Genomic DNA, 23,962 nt, shown 5'->3' on the forward strand with positions numbered 1-23,962 from the left:
GGGCATAAATAAAAGAAAGCAGAGTCCAGTTTCCTGACAATCCATTAATTTATTATTAACTTTTGGAAGATCGACGGGTTCTCCGTTATGACGATATGCTTATTAGAATGATATAATAAGATAGCCATGGGTCAGCTATCATGATTGACTGACAGTAGAGATTGGTTGCCTCAGTTACCAAAAAAAGAAAACCTACTCCCTTGTGGAATCTAAGACTAGTCGATTTACTATTTATCATATATAATAATAATATACTATAAATGTACTTTCGTGATATTATCAGTTTTCATAATCGCTGTTTACATAACAACCCAGGACAAGAATCCAGTCAGTCATTGGAATGCATTAAATCGTTCAACTCTCCCCACAGAGCAGACATGTTCTTAGATAATCGTACATTTACTGAACCTCGTTACACGGCTATCATATTTGTATCTGAAATGTGGCAATTCGTTTTTATACGATAATTCAGGCTAGCTGTTAGCACAATTTACATATAAAAGCAGACATGCTTTTAAATTATCGTGTCTTAAAGTGCTTTGCATTTTACTTAATTGCAGATTTTCTATTAAATAATTTATCAATAGATAAATAAAATAATATTTGCAAAATAAATAAATAAAATACCAAGTTTTAGTAATATAAATAATTGATTTGCATTATTTTTTCATTTCTTTATTTATGCAAAATTCGAAATAACTTTGAAGCTTTGACGAACTGTTTGAACTTTGCAAAACATATAAAAAAACATTCCTCTTCGTTCTTTCTTACAACTGTTTCCTCAAGATTGGTAACGAATGGACGCCACTTTCTACTGATGCTTTACTAGCAAAATTTACACTGATTTCAAGTTTCTAAAAGAGAACATGAAAATCATACACAGGTGGTAAGAACGACAGCAAATGATTTTGGAACAGCACTGGGAATGATCAATTTATCGACAGCAAAAGTGCAGATTTGAGTGGTTCATTAATCACTCAGACGTTCTCATCATGGTTAAAATAAAAGAAAACACTAGTTATTGGACAAATGATACTTTTATTGGAGTTTCGCTGGCCTTTTTTTTTTGTAATAAGTTTTGTTCACCTCATACAAGCATTGCAAAATAATTGGCAGTTCTAAAAACATCGAAAGTCTAGATAATGTAAACATATTTTTGGCGAAAAAAGACAGTTACATTATGAATGTTTTTGATTATAAGCAGTTTATAATCTTACATAAATCAAAATGAGTCTAGTAAACTAACATAGATTAAACAAAAGGCCGTTACATTGCTGGCACAAAGCCATTTTATGAATTAGCTAAGCACTGCCTAATACTTTCTATCAGTGATGAATATCTCATGAAAAACTTCGTATCTGTTGTGACGAATAGGAAATTGTAAAGGAAAGAGTTCCTGGTTGGTAATGGAAGCAATGGTATTAAAATTCAGAATGGCCCAGCATCAGTGAAGACATTAAAGTCTTGAAACTTCCAGACTGATGAATTCTTTCTTTTGGTGTACCTAAGGGGTTCACAAAATCTGGAGCTTGAGGAACGGCGTTCACTACACGCCTGGGAACTGGAGATGGACGTGGGGATTTAGCTTCCGGTTTTTTCTCTCCCAGACCTTCTGTTTCCTGGATCATTCTGAAAGTTGGTGACAGGGTAATGTCCGCAATGTTATGGATCTTGGTTCCAGCTTTAGCTTGTGGTGTACCGCCAGCGGAAGGAGTGATGGTTTGTTGTTGGACGGTGCGGCTAATACTTTTTGGACAGAAAGGAAAGATCAATGAAAATACTACATGTCAGGTGAGTTGACCAAGTTCTTGCAGTTTTTTGAAAAAATTGTTTTACAATCTAGCTAAATAGTCCCTAATGTAAGTGACACAGCTCTCTATTTCTCTTTAAGGGATAACTTAACAAACACAATGTGATATTTTTATTTATTTGAATATAAGTATTATTGGGATTCAATGTGTTTTCTTTCAAACTATTTGTGTAATAAATTTCGCCATGGCTAATTCATCAAATCCACATGTATATTATTAAATCTGACACAGCATCATCTTAATTTCTTTAAATTATCAGTGCATAAACTTTTCTAATATTTATTCCATATCATATATTAAAGTATATATAACAAAGACTATTACAGTATCGAATCCTTTGATGTTTATTTATTTTCATGAATGCGCAATATAAGTTGATTAATGCTTGCTCAAGGTTATGAGTGATCTTGATATTGGCTTTGAATTCATTTTCGGTTATCAGAATTTAAATTAAAAAAATGCGATTGGTTCTTGATATAGATTGAAAATGAAAAAGTCCCGCAGGTATTCTCGTCATACCTGCGAAACTTTTTTCGTTTTCAATCTATATCAAGAACCAATCGCATTTTTTAATTTAAATTTATGATATATATATATATATATATATATATATATATATATATATATATATATATATATATATATATATATATATATATATGTATATATATATATATATATATGAAGATACTTCAGGCGCAAAATTTGTTTGCTTACACTTGGATAATGGATTAAACCAAGTATATAATTTCTTATTATCTTTAATTTATAATATAACCAAGTGAAAAACTTTCAACAACTATCTATCTCTAATCCAGAGTATTTTAATAATAAGGTGTGACGCTTTTTGGCAACTGGTATAAGGAAATATGAATTCTGCATTGCTTCAACCTTGGTCTCACCTCTGGGTCTGGCTCCCACTGAAGAGACCTCAATAAAGGTCGAAACCAGTCTGGGTAGTGACCTTTCCCATAATGCATAGCATTATACATGTCTGCAAGGAAATGTGCTTTGCATTATGGGATACTAAGGCAAGTGATGTGAAGTCATACTACCTTTGCCACGAGTTTCCACAGTCCTGAAAGATACTTCGGCCAAACTTTGTTTGCTTACACTTGGATAATGGATTAAACCAAGTATATAATTTCTTGGTATCTTTAATTTTTAATTAATAAACATATACACATTCGACAGACATAAATATAAGACTGAGCCAATTTATCCTGGCTTGATCAAGTTATAGGAGTGTTTCATTGACACATTCCCAAACGCGACATAGCCTTTGTCCCTCGGTTGGAAAGAGCTGTGTTCGAGAACAGTCCAGGACAAAACATCTTTATAAGTATTTTTCAACTGAAGATGAAGTAGTTGTTCTCATACAGATGTTAAGTATTTTCCATCCCAAAAAACATGAAACCGTCCTGACATACAATTTACAGACACGATGTGCTGACCTAAAGAGACTTAGCAGATTTTTTTATTTATTTATTTTTTATTTTTTTTATGTTTGTCCCACTGACTGAAGGTTATAAATTTATAGTACATGAATAGTGTGCAGGCTTAGGATTTTTTTAATTATTTTATTTATTTGTTTATTATTGTATATTTCCCTTGCTCTGGAGACCTAATGTGGAACTTTTTTGAAGGTCCTTCATGCCTCCAAAACGTGCGAGGCGATGGTCTCACGATGGACGATGAAATTCGCTTTCCATCTAAAGACAATCACAAACATTTTATGCCTGCGACCAAACAGATATACATTTCTAAATGGTAAAAAAAGAATTAAGATCACCGAACTCTGTGTTTTTTTCTGTACATTAAATTAAAACTTAACGATTTAATCGATTTGATTATATATCATAACATTCTTAGGAGAATGCAGAAATAGTTTTATTTCTTATAATTCAATAGTTCTGTTTATCAAAATATGCTATTTAGAGTAAAGCTTTTTTAAAAAAAATATTATTAAAAATGTCCACCTTCTGCCTATAACAGGTATCAATTTAATAAGCATTTTTATTGTATGTTATAAAACATATGCGCAGATGCCGCGATGTGTCGCTTTAGTGGAATTATGTTTTTATCGCGGGAAGTCTTTCTACTTGGATGTTTGCAATTCAAGAAATAAAAAATATATATTATTAAAAAGGTAAGAAACATCAATATTTTATGGATTCTTTTCAATGTAATGCAATGAATTTAATCCTTTAAAATGCCTTTTTGTTGTTGTTGTTATGCAGTGTTTATCATTGCATATTAATGTAGTCTTAAAGAGATTAACGTTGGAATCAGTATGTTTATTTATTTGTGCTGCATATATTAAATTGTTTCGTCTGCTTTATAACCAATCACAGCTAACTAAATTTAATTGATAAGAGCCAGCTTCTGAAAGCGTGAAAAGAGGCATTAGTGCTTCATTTCTTTCTTTTCTTTTTAATGAAAAAAATAGTGCATAAATATTTCTTTGGATTTCTTTTATTTTGAATAATAGATTATAGTAGTTGCTGAAGTACAGACATAAAGATTTTTTTATAAAAGAATGAACAATGACGAGGAGTAGAACTTTGATACGAATAACACTAGCCTGCAGTATTTCAAACACAACCGTTTGCATTTGACAGAAACCATGTTAGGTTGGTTAGCGTAAGTTAAGGACTAGTTAGAGTGAATTTGAGATTAGAGAGACGTTAGACTATGATTACTAAGATTAGATTGATTTCGTTAGTTAAAAGTACTATAAGCTGACCTCTGTCGGATATATATATACAGGACCGGCGCATAGTAATTTTGTTGTGTGTGTGATTAATGTTCGGCCCCTTTCCAAAAAAATTTTTTTTGAATAAAGTGTGAATTAAACGAACAGGAAATGAACAACAAATGAAGACCGCTTTACAGTACAATGTTACCTACGGATTAGTCTTGGTTATACAAATTTTTTCAAGTTATATAAATTTTCAAAATAATATAAAATAGTAATATAAAGTTAAGAGATTTATTCAAATATTCTTTACATTAATTTTGCATTAATAAATAAATTAATTTTGAAGATACAACGAAAATAGATAAAAGAATTTTACAAGAATGTTTCGCATTGGACTCGAGAGTTCGCCGATTGTTTTGTGTCGCTGACGTCGTCCTAACAGCCCGCTAATATAACAGGCTCGAATGTCGAGAAGAATGAGTTATCAGTAGTAAGCCGACTTTTAGGGCCGGATTAAAATTAGGATACGGCCCTTACACGGAATGTGTAAGGGTCGTATCCTAATTAATCATAAGTTGATTTATGATACATAAAAAAATAAAGAACTATTTTAGGTATATTTTCGTAAATTTTAATAAAAAATTACAGTGATATAATCGGGTCCAAGATACAATTTCAGAATTTATTTGTTCGTTTCCGGGAAGATCTGAAGGGGGCCCGAAACGGAAGACGACGTACATTCATAATTATATGTACCATTCTGTACCATTCATTGTTCGTTTAAACTCTTATCTCATATTTTTTGACATCTTTTAGGCGCCTTTTCTTCTGCGGCGCCTGTGTATATTGCACACTTTGCACACGCCACCAGCCGGGCCTGTATATATATATATATATATAATCGGCCGGTGTGAGATATGCATTTAAAAGACATAATAGCCTTACAGCCGCTTTAATTATAATCAAAGACACTTCCCTCTTGAAGAAAGTATTACTTTCAGCTGAAATACTTTATGGGATTGTCATTTAATCTTCTTCGACTACAAAACTCTCTCTCTCTCAGCATTATAAAATAATTCTTTATTAGATAGTCTGATTTATGGTTTGGTCTCAGAGAAATTCTTGATATACCAGTCGCTCCACGTTGATAGGATGCAAAGAACCTTTATGAGTTCTTCCAAGCGAAGGGTAGCCACTCTCATATGGGTTAGAAAGATATTTCATCTTGCAAATCGGCCGGTGTGACATATGCATTTAAAAGACATAATAGTCTTACCTTCCGCTTTAATTATAATCAAAGTCACTTCACTCTTGAAAAAGGTATTACTTTGAACAGGAATACTTTCTGAGGATCGATTTAACATTGTTTTTACAAGCGCTTCTGTGCACAAACTTAGCAAGTGGCCAAGTTTCTGCACAGTTTTATGCGCCATTTCCCCTTTTCAACACATTTCACACTCTGTGAAATGGAATGCTTGCTCATCCATTTTATAACGCGATGGAAGGAAAAATATGCTTACACTTTAGAATTGTTAAGAATTAAGGCGGTAACAAGAAAGAATCTCTCATCCTCCAGACATCTATTTGTGTAGGATGGCAGCCTGACTCAGTCAGGCTGCTATTATATACAAATAGATTGGGGTTACCAAAACTATTCTACTTGGTTTCTACTCCAATATTGTTAGTAGTCTTCCCACAAAAAAAATTATTTCCGGATATTTCTGTTCAGCACCTGTCCATTAGAATATTTCATCGTCCTTTCTGTAATAATAACATGGCAAATCAACGGAACTGCGAACATGTCCACAGTTTTTTTGTGCAGACCAGCAGTGAAAATGTTTTTATATCTCGATTAATGCAAGCACAATTCCTTTTTTTTTAACATGAACAGAAGCCAATTTCCCATTGTTGCTGTTACTGCTAGAATGTTTATTATTAAAAAAAATGACTGATTTACAGATAAGGAACAATTTCTGAATCTCATTTCTGAATAATTACATTTCGATATGCACTATCTACCAATAATGGTCTGGTCACTTTAGCAATTTACAGTTGATACTAGCAGGCGAATCCTGATATCGGGTACGTCGACCTTTGGCTTTGAGCACCTCGTGCAGCCTTTGAGGTAGGCTTTCCACCAATGTGCGACAGACATCAGGTGGAATTTGTCTGCATTCCTTCATCAAAGCAGCACTGAGTTCAGTGAAATATCGAATACGTGCTGCTTTGGACCTCAATCACCGTCCCACAGATGTTCTATGGGGTTGAGGTCAGGACTCTGAGCAGGCCAGGGCAGTCGTTTAACACCCATCTCTTCATACCATTCCATAACAGCTGCAGCTTTGTGGCATGGAGCATTGTCGTCTTGATAGTAACACGGGTCCGTTCTATAAAAATTTCACAGTGTAGGCAGCACCTTATTATCCAGAATATCAAGGTACTGAGCTGCCTTCGTGGAAACACAGACAACGACCCACTCCAAACCATCTAAATGCACCCCACACACACCACTACTCCTCCACCACCAAACTCTACTGTGGGTACAACACACTGTGGTAACAAGCGTTCACCAGGCTGCCTTCACATCCACACCCTGCCATCAGACTGGAAACAGGTGAACCTTGATTCGTTGCTCAAGAGTACTATTTTCCACTGGTCATTTGTCCAGTTCACATTTCCTTTGCACCAGGCCAGACGAAACGGCTTGCTCGTTGTTGTGATGTTCGGTTTTTGTGCCCGCTCTTCCTTGGAAACCCAGTAAATTGAGTTCTTTTCGTGCAGTATTAGTGCTCACCATGGTGTTACTAGCGCTCTGGAATCCATCACGGATGGCCTGTTTTTGCGTGCCACCCATTTTAACACCCCCCCTGTCCCTGTCAGTCAGTCGCTCTGGGTGTTTTCCTGCACTAGTGATACCAGAACGTTTCCATTTGTTAAAAACATCGCCAATCGTTGATTTTGGATGCTCCAGTTGAGCGGCAATGATGGCATGTATGGACATGCCACCAGTATGGAAGCCCATGATGACAGCTCTCTAGAAGTGACTGAGTTCACGTCTTGTTGCCATACCACTGTATGTATTCTACTTCTACGATGAATACTGCTTCTTACTATCTGCACACCGGTTTTATGTTATTAACAAACCTATAATGTTCCAAAATTTCAAGTAACAGAGGTGTCCGGACAATTATTGGTAGACAGTGTACTTTGATCTGTGCTTGGGTTTTGCTTTTGTCATTTTCGAGAGAATAGAAATGTGATTCGTTGTCATTCTTCTCTTTTGTGCCATGTCTTCTGTAGTATCTTATTTCTGTTCATTGCTTCCCCTAACAGGTAGTGAATGTTTCATCTTCTAATCGCTTTCTACACTTTTACAATCATAATATATTTCAAAGTTTGGTTATTTCATCTACTCTTGCCCTGGTTGTTTCCTTAGTCACCAGCAAAAGGTCTTTCAACAAATCATTTACATCAAACACTTGCCGATCGCTGAATTGTTGAGAGCTCGTATGAAAAGCATTTAACTGATATTCTTCATCCAGCGAAGGAACTACTTTACAGGAAATATCGCAATGTTGGGGTCTTTGAGAAAGTCCGTTTTTTATTTTATTGATTGAAATAAAAAACGTCTCCTATGTTGACCCTACATAGGAGAAGTCACAAGAACCCAAACACTACAGTAGTTTGTGTGTTGGCAAGCTGTTAAGAAGAAAGAAGGAATTTCTTGAAAATCTTGGTGTTATCGTTGGGAATAACAGCATGGGAAAAGCTGTTCTAAAGATCAGAGAAAGATGAATGAAGGAAGAAGGTGATGTTGTTATATCTTTAGAGTTGGGCTATGTACGGATGTTGACAAGTGGCTACTTTGGTTCTTACATGATTAGTGGAAAGCGGAGGAATTACCGTGACCAGTCAGTTAATGCTTGTATTGAATCCCAGGTGGTGATATAGGTATGGAAGTGTTCTCATAGGATGAAATTTTGGTATTATTTTCGCCTTTTTTGAATATATTTTTGTTATTATTTTCTTTTTTTTTTGTTGTATTTTTCATATTTGTTATTATTTTTGTAGGGGATTTTTTTACATCGGTAGTAACATTAGCATTTGCTTGGTTATCTTTCATGATAAAGTTGGCGCAAGAAAACTTTAAAGAGCAGGGCATGCAGCTGAAGTGAGGGAGTTGTACATATAACTCCCTCAAAGGATTTACAGACTCCAGTCCATTTATTTACGTTGCGTGATCCAACAGATTCCTTCTCTGACTTCACGTTACCCGTGGCGTATTGGATGAACATATTGGATGAACTCAAATATGCATAATTCGCGGAAATATTTTGATGCCAGTAGAGTAGAGTTTATAATTTTCTGACAAGGCAATGTATGTCAGTTTCATTTTTTATGACCCATGGATATTTTTTTAAAAGTTTTCTCAAAAAAAATTTCCAAATGCATAGAATCATTCTGAATCTGATTAATGCATCAATATTCGCTATATTCCAATGGAATGTACAATTTGTACAATTAAAAGGCATACATTTATGCTGTTTGAAGTGAGGCAAGTAGTTATATTATTTATTTCGAAAATCTCAAAAAGGCAAGATCTTCATTGTTGTATTCGCTTTACAAGGATCTCATTGACTAATTACCTTACTTTGAAAGAATTCAGTCTCTTCAAACTATCCATATTATGTATGGCTTGAAATTCATGGGCTGTTCATTATCAACTGGAAAAAATGCATTTAACAAACTTTTGAACATTATTTCTTATTATATTGAACAACACCATTCAGTTAGTAATGTGTTTTTGCGAATGTATCACACTTCGTTCTTATTATTTTATTATTATTACATGATATATCCATGGAGTCCGAGAACTCATCACAGGAGGCCATTTTGACAACAATACTGTCAATAATTCATACCCTACCTTCCACATTACACCATTCTACCACCTACCTTATAGTATTTTTTTTTATTAATTGCATGTGTTTTCTGGCCGAAGTTTACTGGAGTGTAAAAAATCGTACTTCTTTATGAGACAGGCTAATTCATCTTCAGTTGAAAAAATCCACCTAACAATTCCTCTCGTCATGGCAAGCATTGAATTCAGGCTTTTTCCAAATGCAGAGTGTATTTCCAGTATTTCTTCCAATTGCTCTACAAAGGCGCATGTTGTTACGTTTAGAATGCAATGCAAAGATGTCCTGTGCATTTTGATCAAAAAGACTTACCAGCATAAGTCTTTGTTTGCGCGTGCCATATAAAACAGTCACTGCGATGTTTGGCACCTTATATAGTACAGGAAACGTCCTCGAATTTAAGCGAACCCAAGGATTTATTCCTTTTCTACTAATGGAATGACGCTAACATCTAACGTTTTATACAATAAATCTTTCCGCTTGCTACGTATCTCATTATTGAAATTTGAAAATATTTCCTCCTTACTCTATTGAGGCGCCATATTCACAAGAAGGAAGACTTATTCACATGTGACGCAAGGCATGATATCATCTGTAGAAAGGAATCATTCGGTGTCCTGATCCTTTTTTTTTTGTTGTAAAAAAAAGGTCCACTTTCTTTCCCTTTTTCTTTCTTTTTTATCCTGTGTGTGTGTGTGTGTGTGTGTGTGTGTGTGTGTGTGTGTGTGTGTGTGTGTGTGTGTGTGTGTGTGTGTGTGTGTGTGTGTGTGTGTGTGTGTGTATCTTGTCTATAATAAGCCTAATAGCTTTTTATCTTGTGTGTTTTTTATCTTTACAGGAGTTGGACAAAATAATAGAAACATTAAGTTATTTAGGAATAGAATTTGTTTGAGTTGTCTACATTTAAAAAAAAAGAAACTTGTAGTGGCAGAACTGAATGTTCTTGTTTTGTTTTGTTTACCATTCGTACTTCTCATGCAAATGCATTAGTGATTTTACTGAGTATTGATTCGTTAAAAAATCGGAAAATGGGAGATTTGTCCGACTTTGAAAAAGGACAAATCATTGATGCGCGTTTAGCTGGAACATCAGTGACAAAAACTGTCACGTTATTGGGTGTCTTGGGATCTACAGTTTCTAAAGTTATGTCGGCACATACATAAATCATGGCAAGACAACATCCTAGACGAAATTGTGCGAAAATGAAAAATGACGGAAGGAGATCATCGGATATTGAGAGGACTTGTTTCTAAAAATTACAGAACTACTGCAGCAGAACTGGATATTCATATTACAGAACCTGTCTCCACAAAAACTATCTGATGTGAGCTTCATAAATCCAATATTTGCGGTAGAGTTGCAATCGCTAAACCTCTCATTACTGAAAAGAATGCTCAGGTTTCACTCATGGTTTCACGACCGTCAAATGGACTGGAAAACTGAAAGCGTATGATATGGTCAGATAAGTCGACCTTCACGCTGTTTCCTACGTTAGGACGAGTTTACGCTTGGAGAATATCCAATGAAGCCTTTCAACACGAAATGTGTAGTTCCAATAGTAAAGTACGGGGTCAGGTTATGTGATGGTCTGGGCAGCAGTATCGTGGTATTACTCTTCATGACAGATTGACTGCACGTGATTATTTGGACATTTTGGGTAATCAAGGGCATACACGATCCAAACGTTATTTCCAAGCAATGCAGTATTCCAAGATAACAATGTCCCCCATTCACACAGCTTGGACTCCACAGTTGTGGTTTGAAGAGCATGAAAGTGAACTCCACATCTTTCCTGGCCAGCACAATCACTAGATTTAAACATTGAACCACTCTGATCAGTTTTGGAGACTAGAATAAGAAACAGATTCCCACCTCCAACGTCTTTAAAGAAATTGAAGATGTTCTTCAAAAGAAGAATGGCACTAAATTCCACATGAACTATTCAAAACATATTTGAGTTCATTCCAAGAAGAATTCGGCTGTACTGAAGGCAAAAATTGATCCAAAACCATATTAATAAATGTATGTATAACAAGTGTTTCCATTATTTTGTCCAACCCCTATATATAATTCTGAGAAAGGGTTCGCGGTTTTTAACTGTGGAATACAGACCAGAAGAAACTCACGCTGCAATAAAAATACTATTTAATCAAATCTGGATTTCTTTTTCAAATTTTACTCTCCGTTTGGAAAATCTCGCTTTTTAGCAGAGTATATGTTAGTATCATATTAAATGAAATATTAAAATAAACATAACCTATCAGCAGCTTAATAGTTATTTCATCAGCCTCGATTAAATCTGAATTAAATTATGCAATACATAGAACAATTACTTGTATTCAAACGGATATGCGAAATTTTTGATATTCTTCAATGGAAACATTCTGGGAAAAAAATGTAAGAATCCCTCTACAAACCTAATGATAACCAACGTCACCGCTTTTGATCCATTAAGACTACATTGCTCTCGTACTGTGTTCGATGACTGTGTCAAGCAGGTTAGTGTGGCATTCCAAGCTATCCTGACTACTGCAAATGTTGAGGCTTGAGACCATTGACCAGGGCAGACAATAGCCAGCTGGCTTCGTTCTTTATTTACGCATTAATGCGTTATTTGTCTATTCTATATAGTTTAATAGTTATGTGGTTAAGATAAAATACTAGGGATTAAACGTAAACAAGACTTTCTGTTGCAAATAAAATGTAAAACTCAACAGATCATTCCACGTTATTGTTACCATATTAAGATTCATGCAACATTGTCATTCCAAGCTTAGCAAACCAATGATCATTGGAGCAAAACAAAAAATAAAATTCAGCTGTTATGATCAGAGGTTGACTGAAATAATCTTAACAAGGCGAGAACATATTTTTACAATTCTAGTGTAACCAACTTATTTTAAGAGCAGCTCTTCGAAATCTCCGTGTATATGATCTGATTTTATTTTCTTAAAAAGTATCTAGATGGATTCAGGATTCTAAAGAACATACTGTGTGTGTGTGTGTGTGTGTGTGTGTGTGTGTGTGTGTGTGTGTGTGTGTGTGTGTGTGTGTGTGTGTGTGTGTGTGTGTGTGTGTGTGTGTGTGTGTGTGTGCGTGTGCGCGCGCGTGCGCATTTGTTTCCATAAATTAAGGAACAAAGAGAAAAATCGCGATGACTTAGTGAAGAAAGGGAAACAAAACATAATTTTCAGATACATTATTTAAAAAGTGACTGAGTCTGATTATTTTGTACAAATGAATGGCGCTGTCAGCGGTATATGCAAATCAGCTACGGCATAAAAGTGGGTTTCGGAGTGGTTTTCCATTCCGTGCCTTGAGTAAGAACAAGATATTTCGCAATAGCAAATTCTTGGATGAATTCAGGTAGTGAGCCATTGTAAGACTAGTGACCGGCTAAAGTTAGGCAGGAGTAGCTAGATGGTTGCATGCGTGTCGTTCTGTTGGTTCACAGACTGTGAAAACAATTCCAAAAGTTCACAAATAACATCCCGAAGATACATTCAAGGAAGGCTGCAGTAGGTGACTAATATCTCCGTTTATCTGTTCATTGAAACAAGAGTGATATCCCGAATCAGCTTCAAGCTGACCTCGAGTTTTCCTTATAGGTATATTGGTATCTGCTTCTGCTGATACCAATATACCTATAAGCAAAATACCGGTAGGTAGTTTGCTTGTCCTTATCCTCAGTAGAAAACATTTGAAATGGGCCAATCTCTACGTCAACTAGACCTAAGACCAAATGGAGGTCGGTATTGTTTACAGATGAGTCCTGATTTGTTCTACGAAGCGATATCAGGCATGCTCTGATCTGCAGAGAACCAGGGACATGTTATCATCCATCTAATCAGTGAAACGGACACTGTAACTCGTTGGATGAAAGTACCGACCTTTATGTGTTTCATAGCGGAACCAGGAATGCTGCAACTTGTAGAGACGAGGTCCTGAATCCCTATGTTTGTCCGTATGCAGGTGCGATAAAGGAGATATTTATTCTGCAAGACGATAATACTCGTCCTCATCGAGCGAAGCTCATGAACCAATGTCTTCAAGAAGAGACTATCGTACGTATGGACTGGCCAGGTAGATGTCGTGAACTTAATCCTATTGAGCAGGGGTCTGCAACCTTTTCAGATTCGCGAGCCACATTCAACTTTTATTTTTAACAATCGGGCCGCAAGCGTAGCAGGAACAATCTGTTCATTATGAATACTTTGCTTCTTAAATATGTTTTGATGAGTAGTCAAAGAAGTTTGTAATTTATAATTTATTGATTTGATTTTTTCTAAGTTTACAGTTCAAATCCTTGTATTGGTTTTCATGTTCATTCTCGTAATGATGTCTGATATTATATTCCTTCATAAAAGCAACACTTTTATGACAAATAAGGTAAAGGAGCTCATCCCCATTTTCAATAATTAAATTTGCTGTTAAATTTATCATTAAACCTTCTTCCTTCATCTACAATTGTACGTTTTCTTGAACCCATTTTTTGAAATTATTTTTAAGAAATATACATCCTCTGAAATTATTGAATTATATTAAAAGTCGGACCAGGGGAACGCGACTGCAAAAGTGTGCCAAAATCTCGGTTGTCGTCGGATGAAATCGCCTTTGTTATCCCCACTCCTGATGAAACACGGTTGACTCGCGCCAAGTTGCACGGCGATATCACGAAGTATAGGTATAAAATTATTTTAAATTTATTATTTATATTATTTAAATAATTCAACATGCGGGCCACATACCATGTAAATATGGTCAACCCTTTATGGGCCGCCAAAAATGCACGTTTGGACCGCATGTGGCCAGCGGGCTGCCAGTTGACGACCCCTGCTATTGAGCATGCTTGGGAAGCTCTAGGTCGACGTGTTGCTGCTCTCACTCCCTCCTCTCCAAAACATTGAGGAACTTATGAAAGCTTTGCAAGGGAAATGGTTGCTATTACCATCTGAGCTCCTGGACACCATTATAAACAGCATAAAACATCGTTGTGAGCGCTATGACTGCAGTGTGGTCACAGTGTACTGCTGTACATTGTGACCACATTCCTTACTGATACCTTTTGACAATCTTGTTTTGACCTCTTTTTTGACATTTTCTTCATGTACCCACTTGTTACTGAATTAAACAATTTCTTTACAATTTTTGTGGGTGTTTCACATCGTATATCATACTGCTTTTCTCGGAATCGCATGAAAATTCATTATACAGTTGAGATATCGTGATTTTTCTCTTTGTTCCTTCATATATTGAAACCAGTGCGTGTGTGTATGTTTATTTTGGAGAACTAACTTATAGTCTTTATTTGTGTATTGTGAGTCAGATATATTTTTTATGAAATTGGAAGTGTTAAAATAATGGATTGATAATTACATATAAATTGAATTATAAGATTCAAATCGCGCTTTCAACATGAGGAGAAAACTTTATTTCCCTTCCGAAAACTTTTTATAACTTCGTAAAATGGACGAACCTGTCAGAGAACACAGGCAGTGTGCATACTATTTCAGTAGGATTAATTGTCTTATCATAGCATTAATAATGTTTATATGAACATACTGGGCTGTAACAAGATATCGATCTGCCATTAACCCTGCGGAAGTCGTGGCTGATCTAACAGACAAAGGCAAATTGTTTAATATAAATATTCTTACACGTACCCAGTGTATAGCTTGGAGGTCATGCTGCGCATGCATATATTACGAGTGATATTCCACACTGTTTATGCATTACATAACACGTTTTGGTTTAACACGTGTTATGTAAAGGGTGTGTGATATTTCATAGTAAATTGTATCTGAGAGAAACCGTGACCTCCGATGTCAGTATAGTATTAGTTTAGTTTATTTATTTATTTATTTACCGTTGAAAATGGCTGGAAAAATATATCGATTAGATAATCCATCAGATGTTGAAGAGATTCAGTGATTTTGTTACTCGAGTACGACGATGAGAATGATAGAGTCGAATGCGAAAGTGAAAGTGATATTTGATAGTAAATTGTATCTGAGAGATACCGCGAACTCCTATGTCAGTATAGTATTGGTTTAGTTTTTTTTTCCTTTTGTTTCTTTGTTCAGTAATTTCTAGATTGTAACTGAAAATAAATAACCCATCATGTGTTAAATTTGCAATGTTTTTTTATTTTTTTAAGTTTTATCTAATTTTAGCACATACTAGTAATGAATGTATCTCTCAGATACACACGACCTACGCTGCAATTTTTTCGACCGCGATCCCCGCAGGGTTTAGGAGTAGATTAGCCATTCTGACTAGAATTGTAAAGAGAGAGCGTTTAGGTTTGGGATCGTAATTGAAAAGGAATTATGTGAATCAACTTGACAGAACACTAATTAAGATATTGTGCTTGTATACCAATTGGAAAAATATAAGCGTACAAGAGAAAATAGCAAAAGTGAAGATGATGGATGTAAGAATAAAGTTGGATATTGTCCCATTGTCCCCCCTTTACTTTTCCGTCTGCATATAGAGAATACAATGAGAGTAGTAAAAGAAGAAATGAAGGAAGTCAATGTAGGTGGACTGCAGATACATGTGGTTCGTTTTTGATGATACAGCTGTATTAGTTCAGAAAGAAGAGCAGGATTTAAACAGATAATATTTACGCTGGAAGATGTTCCACTTTAATATGGACTCAATATGAATGCAGCAGAATCCAAAATAATAGCGATAAGCTTAAAAGTAATATTGAAAATATTGAATATTTCGTAATAAATGGGTTCATTTATTACAAAAAAAAGATAAGTAACTACATTAGAAAACGATTTATAAAAATATTTATGTATAGCGTGTTCTTGTATAGTTGTTGGATTCAGAAAATTATTAGAGCAAAAAAAAAAAAAAAATGGAAAGCAAACCCTTGAAATGTATTGCTAGAAAGTGCTGCTAGGAGCAAATTGTAGAGAAAAGAAAACAAGAAAAACAATGAAGAAATCCTGTATGAAGTAAAACATAGCCAAGTACTAAAGAAGACAATCGTAGCAAAGAAGATGAAATTAGTAGGATGTAGAAACGTAACAAATGGATTGTAAACGTATTATAGGGAAATATTTTGTAAAGAAGAAGAGAAAGATCCAAATATAAGTTATTCGAGAAAATATACCTCGATTAATGAAAAATTCTTCTTTTTTGAAAAAAAGAAGTTTTTTTCAAAAAAAAAAAAAAAAGAGAGAGAGAGAGAAGCTGAAATAATTTTGAAAGAAGGGACAGGGGCATTCGTTTAGAATAATGATGAAGAAATAATTAATCAAAAGACTAATCTAATATATGCAAGACAAAATTCAAACTAATTTTAATTTGTAAATTTGAAGCAAGATTACAAATAATACAGTTGATCAACGACCGAAGATATATGTATTCAGAGATATAAGAATTCTGAGAACAATTAGGGGGGGGTAAATATATATCAGTGGCAATCATATTAAAAATGAAGATATTAAGAAGGAAAATGACATTGTTAGCATTCAATAATGTGTGAAAAGAGTTAATTTAAGGCGGTATGTGCACTTACGGGAGAGGAAGGGCTAGAAAAACATGACTGTAGGATGGCAGGGAAAAGAACCAGAGGATTACCAAGAGTTAGGAGTATTGATATAGTCAAGTGTTCAAGAAGACCGAAATATTAACATCTGAAAATATAGCGGGTCTGACAATTAAAAGATCAATTTAGAAGAAGAATTTTTAATGGAATCTAGTAGTATTGTAAACTTACTATTATGTAGCCCTGTCATATTATATATATATAATATATAATATAAAATAAGTTTAATGACTATTACCGAGAGAAAAGATGGCAAGATATATTTAACAAGATACTACTAGTTTACTAGTTTCGTTACAAGAACATCATCAGGTATCATACTCAAAGAAATATATAAAAAATTACAGAGACTTAAAATTGTATTAACAGAACAAGTGAAAAACAGTAGCATGTTTGAAAAAATGCAAGTATGAGTTCCATACAAACGAATACTACGCGCTGTCGCGAGTGCGCCAGTACTGAACAGAAGCAACGTGTGCGTCCGAGAGATTGTAACTCAGGCTGTTGTTGATATGAGAGGAATCTAGAGAAATTTCTCTTGATTCAACAATCTTTCTTTCGAGTTCATCGTAGCACACATGGATATTAGCAGTTTGAGTCCAGTTTACAATGTGCTGGCGGCCTTCGTCTGAGTTAGCAGAAAAGAGAACGTGGCTAGAGCGAGCGCTAGCTCTAGTCCTGTTATAGGAGATATCTCTACGGTGTTCATCCAAACGTAGAAGGATGGATTTAGCAGTCTGTCCATAATAAGGCTTTCCGCAATCACACAAAATCTTGTAGACTCCTGGAAACTGAGTAGGAAGATGTTTCTGTTTATGTTTGCAAAGTAATGAACGAAGTTTTGGAAGCGTAGTGTAGCACGTTTTGAAGTTAAATTTCTTGAGAATCTTTGCCAGTTTTGGTGAAAGAGAGCTGATGTAAGGCAAGGAGATGAAGGTTCTTGGGGGAGGGGGATCTTCAGCAGTAGTTGAGTGCCTGGGGGAAAGAAATTTGTTAAATCTTCTTTGGAGAGAAGCCATTGTTAATAAACGTTTTTTTAAGAAAACTGAGTTCATTTATAATTTCTGTTTCTTCGGTAAGTAATGATATGGCTCGGTGGGCTAAAGTGGAAATAATACCACATTTTTGTGGAGGATAATGATTGGAGGAAGCATGAAGGTATCTGTCAGTATGAGTAGGCTTTCTAAAAATTGAGATTTTAATGTTCTCAGCACATCTGGTAAGTTTGAGGTCTTCGTTTGTATGGAACTCATACTTGCATTTTTTCAAACATGCTACTGTTTTTCACTTGTTCTGTTAATACAATTTTAAGTCTCTGTAATTTTTTATATATTTCTTTGAGTATGATACCTGATGATGTTCTTGTAACGAAACTAGTAAACTAGTAGTATCTTGTTAAATATATCTTGCCATCTTTTCTCTCGGTAATAGTCATTAAACTTATTTTATAATATTCCTACCGAGTAAAAATGAATTCTCCTAATGTATAATATATATATATATATATATATATATATATATATATATATATATATATATATATATATATATATATATATATATATATATATATATATATATATATATATATATATATATATATATATATATATATATATATATATATATGTTAGAATACAGGATATCTCGGATCATTTACTTCGAACCGCTTTCATCGAGATTCACGAACAAATGGTAATGTAAAATTAATGAGTTATTGATATAAAAATTTATGAATACGATCCGAAAAGATTTACTCAAGTGTGTTTCTTGTTTAACCCTGTTTTAATTGTTCACTTACAATCAAAGTTTGATCTAACAATGAATTTTAATATACATACCACATGGATACGGACAAACGGAATTTAAATGATCCTGTTCAAAAATTGAAATGATTTAAATATCGTCAAAATATCAAAACTTCCTTCTAAGGCAGTTTTTTAACGTTTAGAAATCAAAATCATGCTGAAGTCAAACTTGAAAGTATTGGACAGTTTTTCAGTAAAGACTTAGATGCAAATTTCATTAAAATTTGACTTGTCAGAAGTGCTTTAGAGAAAAAAAAAAGCTTTACGAAACACACCTAATAAGAGTATGCATAAAATCAGGATTTATTTATGGATAGAAATATTTTTTTTTGGATAGAACTATTTTAGTATCGATGTTACATAACCTTGCTTTAAATTAAAAAAAAAATGCATAAATTTAAGAATGTTTTTTTTTTTTTTTACAATTTATGTGTCTGTTTCTATAAACTAAGCTAACTCAATTATTTCCTCAAATCACATTTCCATAACATGCTCAATACCGATTTTTCATTAAAAAAACCAACAACAATAATTTATCGAATCAATTGAGAAAATAGCTAAGCTTTCGACGCTTTTGCCCTTATTCTTTATTTATAATCAAGATAAGATCCATTATGATTGATTGGATTCGGCGTACTGCGTTAGTTTATTGAGATATTAACAATTGACTAGTACCATGCACAAACTCCTCATCTCTGTGAAGCAGAGTAAATCATTAATATTGTAGGGGTTTTGTAATGAGTGGAAATAAGTCACAGTAAATTGTTTGAAAGCGAATCACGTAACAGTTTAACAATTCTTGTTAGGCGAATCTCATTCTAAATTGCACATATTTGAATATCTGAACTGCACATCGTCTGTGTACAGAGGATGATCACCAAATAACCTAACTGCGATCTGTAACTAAGAAATCGAGGCTGCTTATCTTGAAAAAAATACCTTAATTGTGACTAGAAACTGAAGAACATAAATTTTCATACTTTCTGTGTTTTTCCCTGATTTATTTACCATGGAAAGAGCTCATCTTCATCATAACTTGGCCATATCATTCTTACGGTATATCTAAACAGACTAAACAGTCTGTCTTCAAACACAAATGCATCCTGACTGTTTAGTCTTAGATACGTCATAAGAATGATATGGCTAACCAAAGACACTGCTGGAAACAGACCACTACTTGTTAAGCGGAAACTCACAGGCTTCTTTCCTTAGATAGTGGGTCGAAATAAAAGACAATAAAACCTGATCTTCCATGACCAGGATAATATAGTAATAATTATTTCAACTATTCGTTTCGTTTCATGATCATATTTTTCAGTTCATATACATCAGAGGCCTTCGCTATATCAGGAAGGGGATACTCCTATTTCTAAGCCTTTTTACATGACAGAAATGGTAATTTTTCATTATATAGAACCCCACTTAAGAATATATTTTCAATCTAATAATTACAGGCGGTAAATATTTAATAATAAAATTAATTGTAATAAAAATGGTGAAGCTATTGAGAATCCTGAGCTTAATAAGACTTCAAAGCTTAAAAAACTTTCTTAAAATGATTATTCGTTATCTGGTTTTCGAAATGTATTTTTGATAAACTTTATTTTTGAAGATGTAAACTTGCACATGTTGTGAGACTATTATCTGCTTTGCAAATTTTTATATTGAAAAATTGAGAAATTTTATTTTCGTTAAGGTCCTGTAAAATAATATATATATATATATATATATGAGTAATAGCAGTTGTCAACCGAACTATATGATTTAGACTATTGCGAATATCACGCACGAATATATTGTAGCCACACACCACGCACGAATATATTGTAGCCACACACCACGCACGAATATATTGTAGCCACACACCACGCACTGTAGTCGCCTTACAAAATATATAGCTGATGTGCAGAAGACAAAAACTCCACAAAACATGCAGCTTTAGCAGTTAGAATAGGCAAATCATGCAGGCTGCGTAAATCTAAACCAAGCCAGCTGTGCAAACATAAATTAAAAAAGTAAAATATAGGGGACGACAGCGATTCGCAAACTGAATTCGATATAAAGCACTCAATTAAAACTTCGTTACATGCACATGGCATTTTGAATCATTAAAATGGAAAAGCGTAAATAAAAGCATCAAATAAAATTCCACAAAAACTATTAGTTCAACTTCTGCGATGAGTACACACAGTAAATAAAATTTGAACAGAAGAAAAATGCTAATACAACCATAAAGAATATTAGATGTTCAGAACGCAATAACTTATGCCAGTGAACTGTAATGCAAATTTCGAGCTTTTGGGTTTTTTTTTTTTTTTTCCCTTTTAAGAGAGGGAACAATCTCATTTATTCACGAAACAGACACCGTCGTCTTCGCTTACATATTTGCTTTCCGTCTGCAATGCCATTCACGATTAGGAAATTACGGCATTAATATAAGTAATTTCACTCTCTGATGTGACAGAGGTATAAAGAAGGAAAATCGTGTATCTTAATTACTGATTCCAATTAAACACAGTAGCTAATTGCTTTCTGTGCGCTTATTACTAGCCTAGATGCATTTTGTTGAATTATGCCTTATTCCGGTGTGTAATTTGTTCATTGTAGCCTGGAATAGTAATTCATATGGTTGACAATCTCAGTTATTATTATCATTCAACTTCATTGGATAATTTGCTCTTGGACTCATTATTCCTACCATTCAAGGCCGCACAGAAAGCGTCGTCTTGTCGTTATTCATTTGGATGTTACTCAGGTGAAGGAAACATTTGTTTATCGACTTTGAACTGCCATCAGCGTGACTGGCATTTGTTACTGCATTCATGATAAACAATAAATCAACTGTTAGACATTAAAACAGCATCCTATTATGTAAACAAGGAAATTAAGAAAAGTGGTAATATAATAGAACACCGGCAGTCTATGCGTGAGCAAGTATTGTAATTCACACTAAAGGCCAGAATTTAATCAACTGTTTTTTTCGATTTTTTTAAAAATTTCTTATTAACATACGTCACTAATTTTTAATTATTAAACATGTTATATTGGTAGAATTTAAACATGCTTACTAGTTCTGTTTTGTTTAAAAAGAGAAACTGTCTCTCTCTCTCTCTCTCTCTCTCTATATATATATATATATATATATGTGTGTGTGTGTGTGTGTGTGTGTGTGTGTGCGTGTCGAAATTTTTTTAACTTGGGTTACTATGTTAAAGATACCAAGCAATTTTATAAGCTAGGTTTTAATCCTTTTTTCCCAAGTAAGCAAACAGACAAGTAAGTCAAGTTTACGCCTGCACGTAGTGCAAGTCTGAGGCAACTCGTGGTAAAGGTGGTGTAAGCTCCGGTCACTTTCCTTAGTATTTTCCCCTAATGCAAAGCACATCCCCTTGCGGAGATGTATTATGCTATGCATTAAAGACAATGGTCACTACCCATACCGGTTTCGACCTTTATTGAGGTCTCATCAGTGGGAGCCAGACCTAAAAATACCAGGGTTGAGGTAATGCAGAGCTGATAAATTTTGCCTAAACAAGGTGCCACAAGGTGCTTTGACTTTATTAAATAAAAATCTCCGGATGAGAGTAAGATGTCGAAAGTTTTTTAACTTGGGCATGCTATGTTAAAGATACCAAACACTTTTATAATTTAGGTTTTAATTCTTTTTTTCTCAAGTATTACATTAGGGGAAAATACTAAGGAAAGTGATCGGACTTATTCCACCTTTACCGCGAATTGCCTCAGACTTGCACTACGTGCAGGCGCAAACTTGACTTACTTCTCTGTTTGCTTACTTGGGAAAAAAGGCTTATAAAATTGCTTGGTATCTTTAACATAGTATTCCTATCCCAATGGCTTTAACAGGCCTTTAAGGCCCACAACCTTCCAAGCATGCTTGGATTTCGTAACCGAAATACGAGGATAGAATGGTCACTCCTATGCCTCAAGCTATTCTTGGCTGTATCGCTGTGTGTTCACGGGGCCGGTTTGCCTGCTTGCGGGATGAAAAACACCAGACAAACTGGAGGAAAAAACCCTACTGCCCGCGCCAAAGACCGGCTAACTTGGCTATGGCTGAGGAAGATCCTTCAGCTCCTCACGTCTCCGACGGGAATCGAACCTAGGACACTCCTTCCCCAGGCGTATGGTTGCGAAGGGCAAAGCCACTAGGTTAACCGCGCGGACTTTAACATAATATACCCAAGTTAAAAAACTTTCATCTTCCTCTCATCCTGAGATTTTTATTTAATAAGGTCAAAGCACCTTGTGGCAACTTGTTTAGGTAAAATTTATAAGCTCTGCATTACTTCACCCTTGGCATTTTTATGGTCTGGCTCCCACTGATGAGACCTCAATAAAGGTCGAAACCGGTTTGGGTAATGGCCCTTACCTTTAATGCATAGCATCATACATCTCCGCAAGGGGATGTGCTTTGCATTAGGGGAAAATACTAAGGAAAGTGATCGGAGCTTTCTCCACCTTTACCATGAGTTGCCTCAGACTTGTACTACGTGCAGGCGCAAACTTGACTTACTTGTCTGTTTGCTTACTTGGGAAAAAAGGATTAAAACCTAGCTTATAAAATTGCTTGGTATCATTAACACACACACACACACACACACACACACACACACACACACACACACACACACACACACATATATATATATTTGAGAGTTTACTTTTCTTTTTCTATTCTTTTTTTTCCCAGTGTTTTAGCTTATCATTATATTTGTCAGAATTTAGCTATCAACACTCTTCAGCTAATTTCCATTTGCCATTTAAAACTGGTGATTACATTATTTTCTCAAACACATCTTACTGCCAGTTGTTTTCTTTTTTGTGACTAATCCATCAATTAAATCCTTTAACGCTTACTAAGCCCATCCTGGTCATGATCTAGCCTGTTTATATTCAAATACCATACTTACGGTTGTACTCCAGTTTGTTCCGTAATCGTCTCAGCTATGTTTTGAGGAGAATAAAGATTCAGCGGAGTATTATACTGACGATTTATCACCTTCGGACCATCCGTCGCAGCATCACTCTGGACCGTTCCTCCCGGAGTCGTTGGCACAACTGGAGTCACAAAATATTCCTGTAATGATATATATCATTAGTAATATATATATATATATATATATTTACAAACTTTTTAT

The 23,962-nt window shown here is 34.8% G+C and overlaps 1 protein-coding gene across 2 annotated transcripts in view; it reads right to left on the reverse strand.

The window, feature by feature from the left end:
• Positions 1-1,018: 1,018 nt before the first annotated feature.
• Positions 1,019-23,962, reverse strand: part of LOC150099533 (LIM domain-binding protein 3-like) — an 89,219-nt gene continuing 66,275 nt past the window's right edge. For both annotated transcript variants that reach the window (XM_090404467.1, XM_090404466.1), the window contains 2 exons: positions 23,735-23,901; positions 1,019-1,746 (listed from right to left, as the gene is read on the reverse strand). In XM_090404467.1, the coding sequence (XP_090260593.1) occupies positions 1,422-1,746; positions 23,735-23,901 (492 nt within the window). In that variant the 3' untranslated portion in view covers positions 1,019-1,421. The remainder of the gene's footprint in view (positions 1,747-23,734; positions 23,902-23,962) is intronic.

This window comes from Typopeltis vanoorti, chromosome 14 (genome assembly GCF_054136105.1).
Source record: "Typopeltis vanoorti isolate ZY-2024b chromosome 14, IOZ_Tvanoo_1.0, whole genome shotgun sequence".
In the NCBI taxonomy this organism is placed as follows: domain Eukaryota; kingdom Metazoa; phylum Arthropoda; class Arachnida; order Uropygi; family Thelyphonidae; genus Typopeltis; species Typopeltis vanoorti.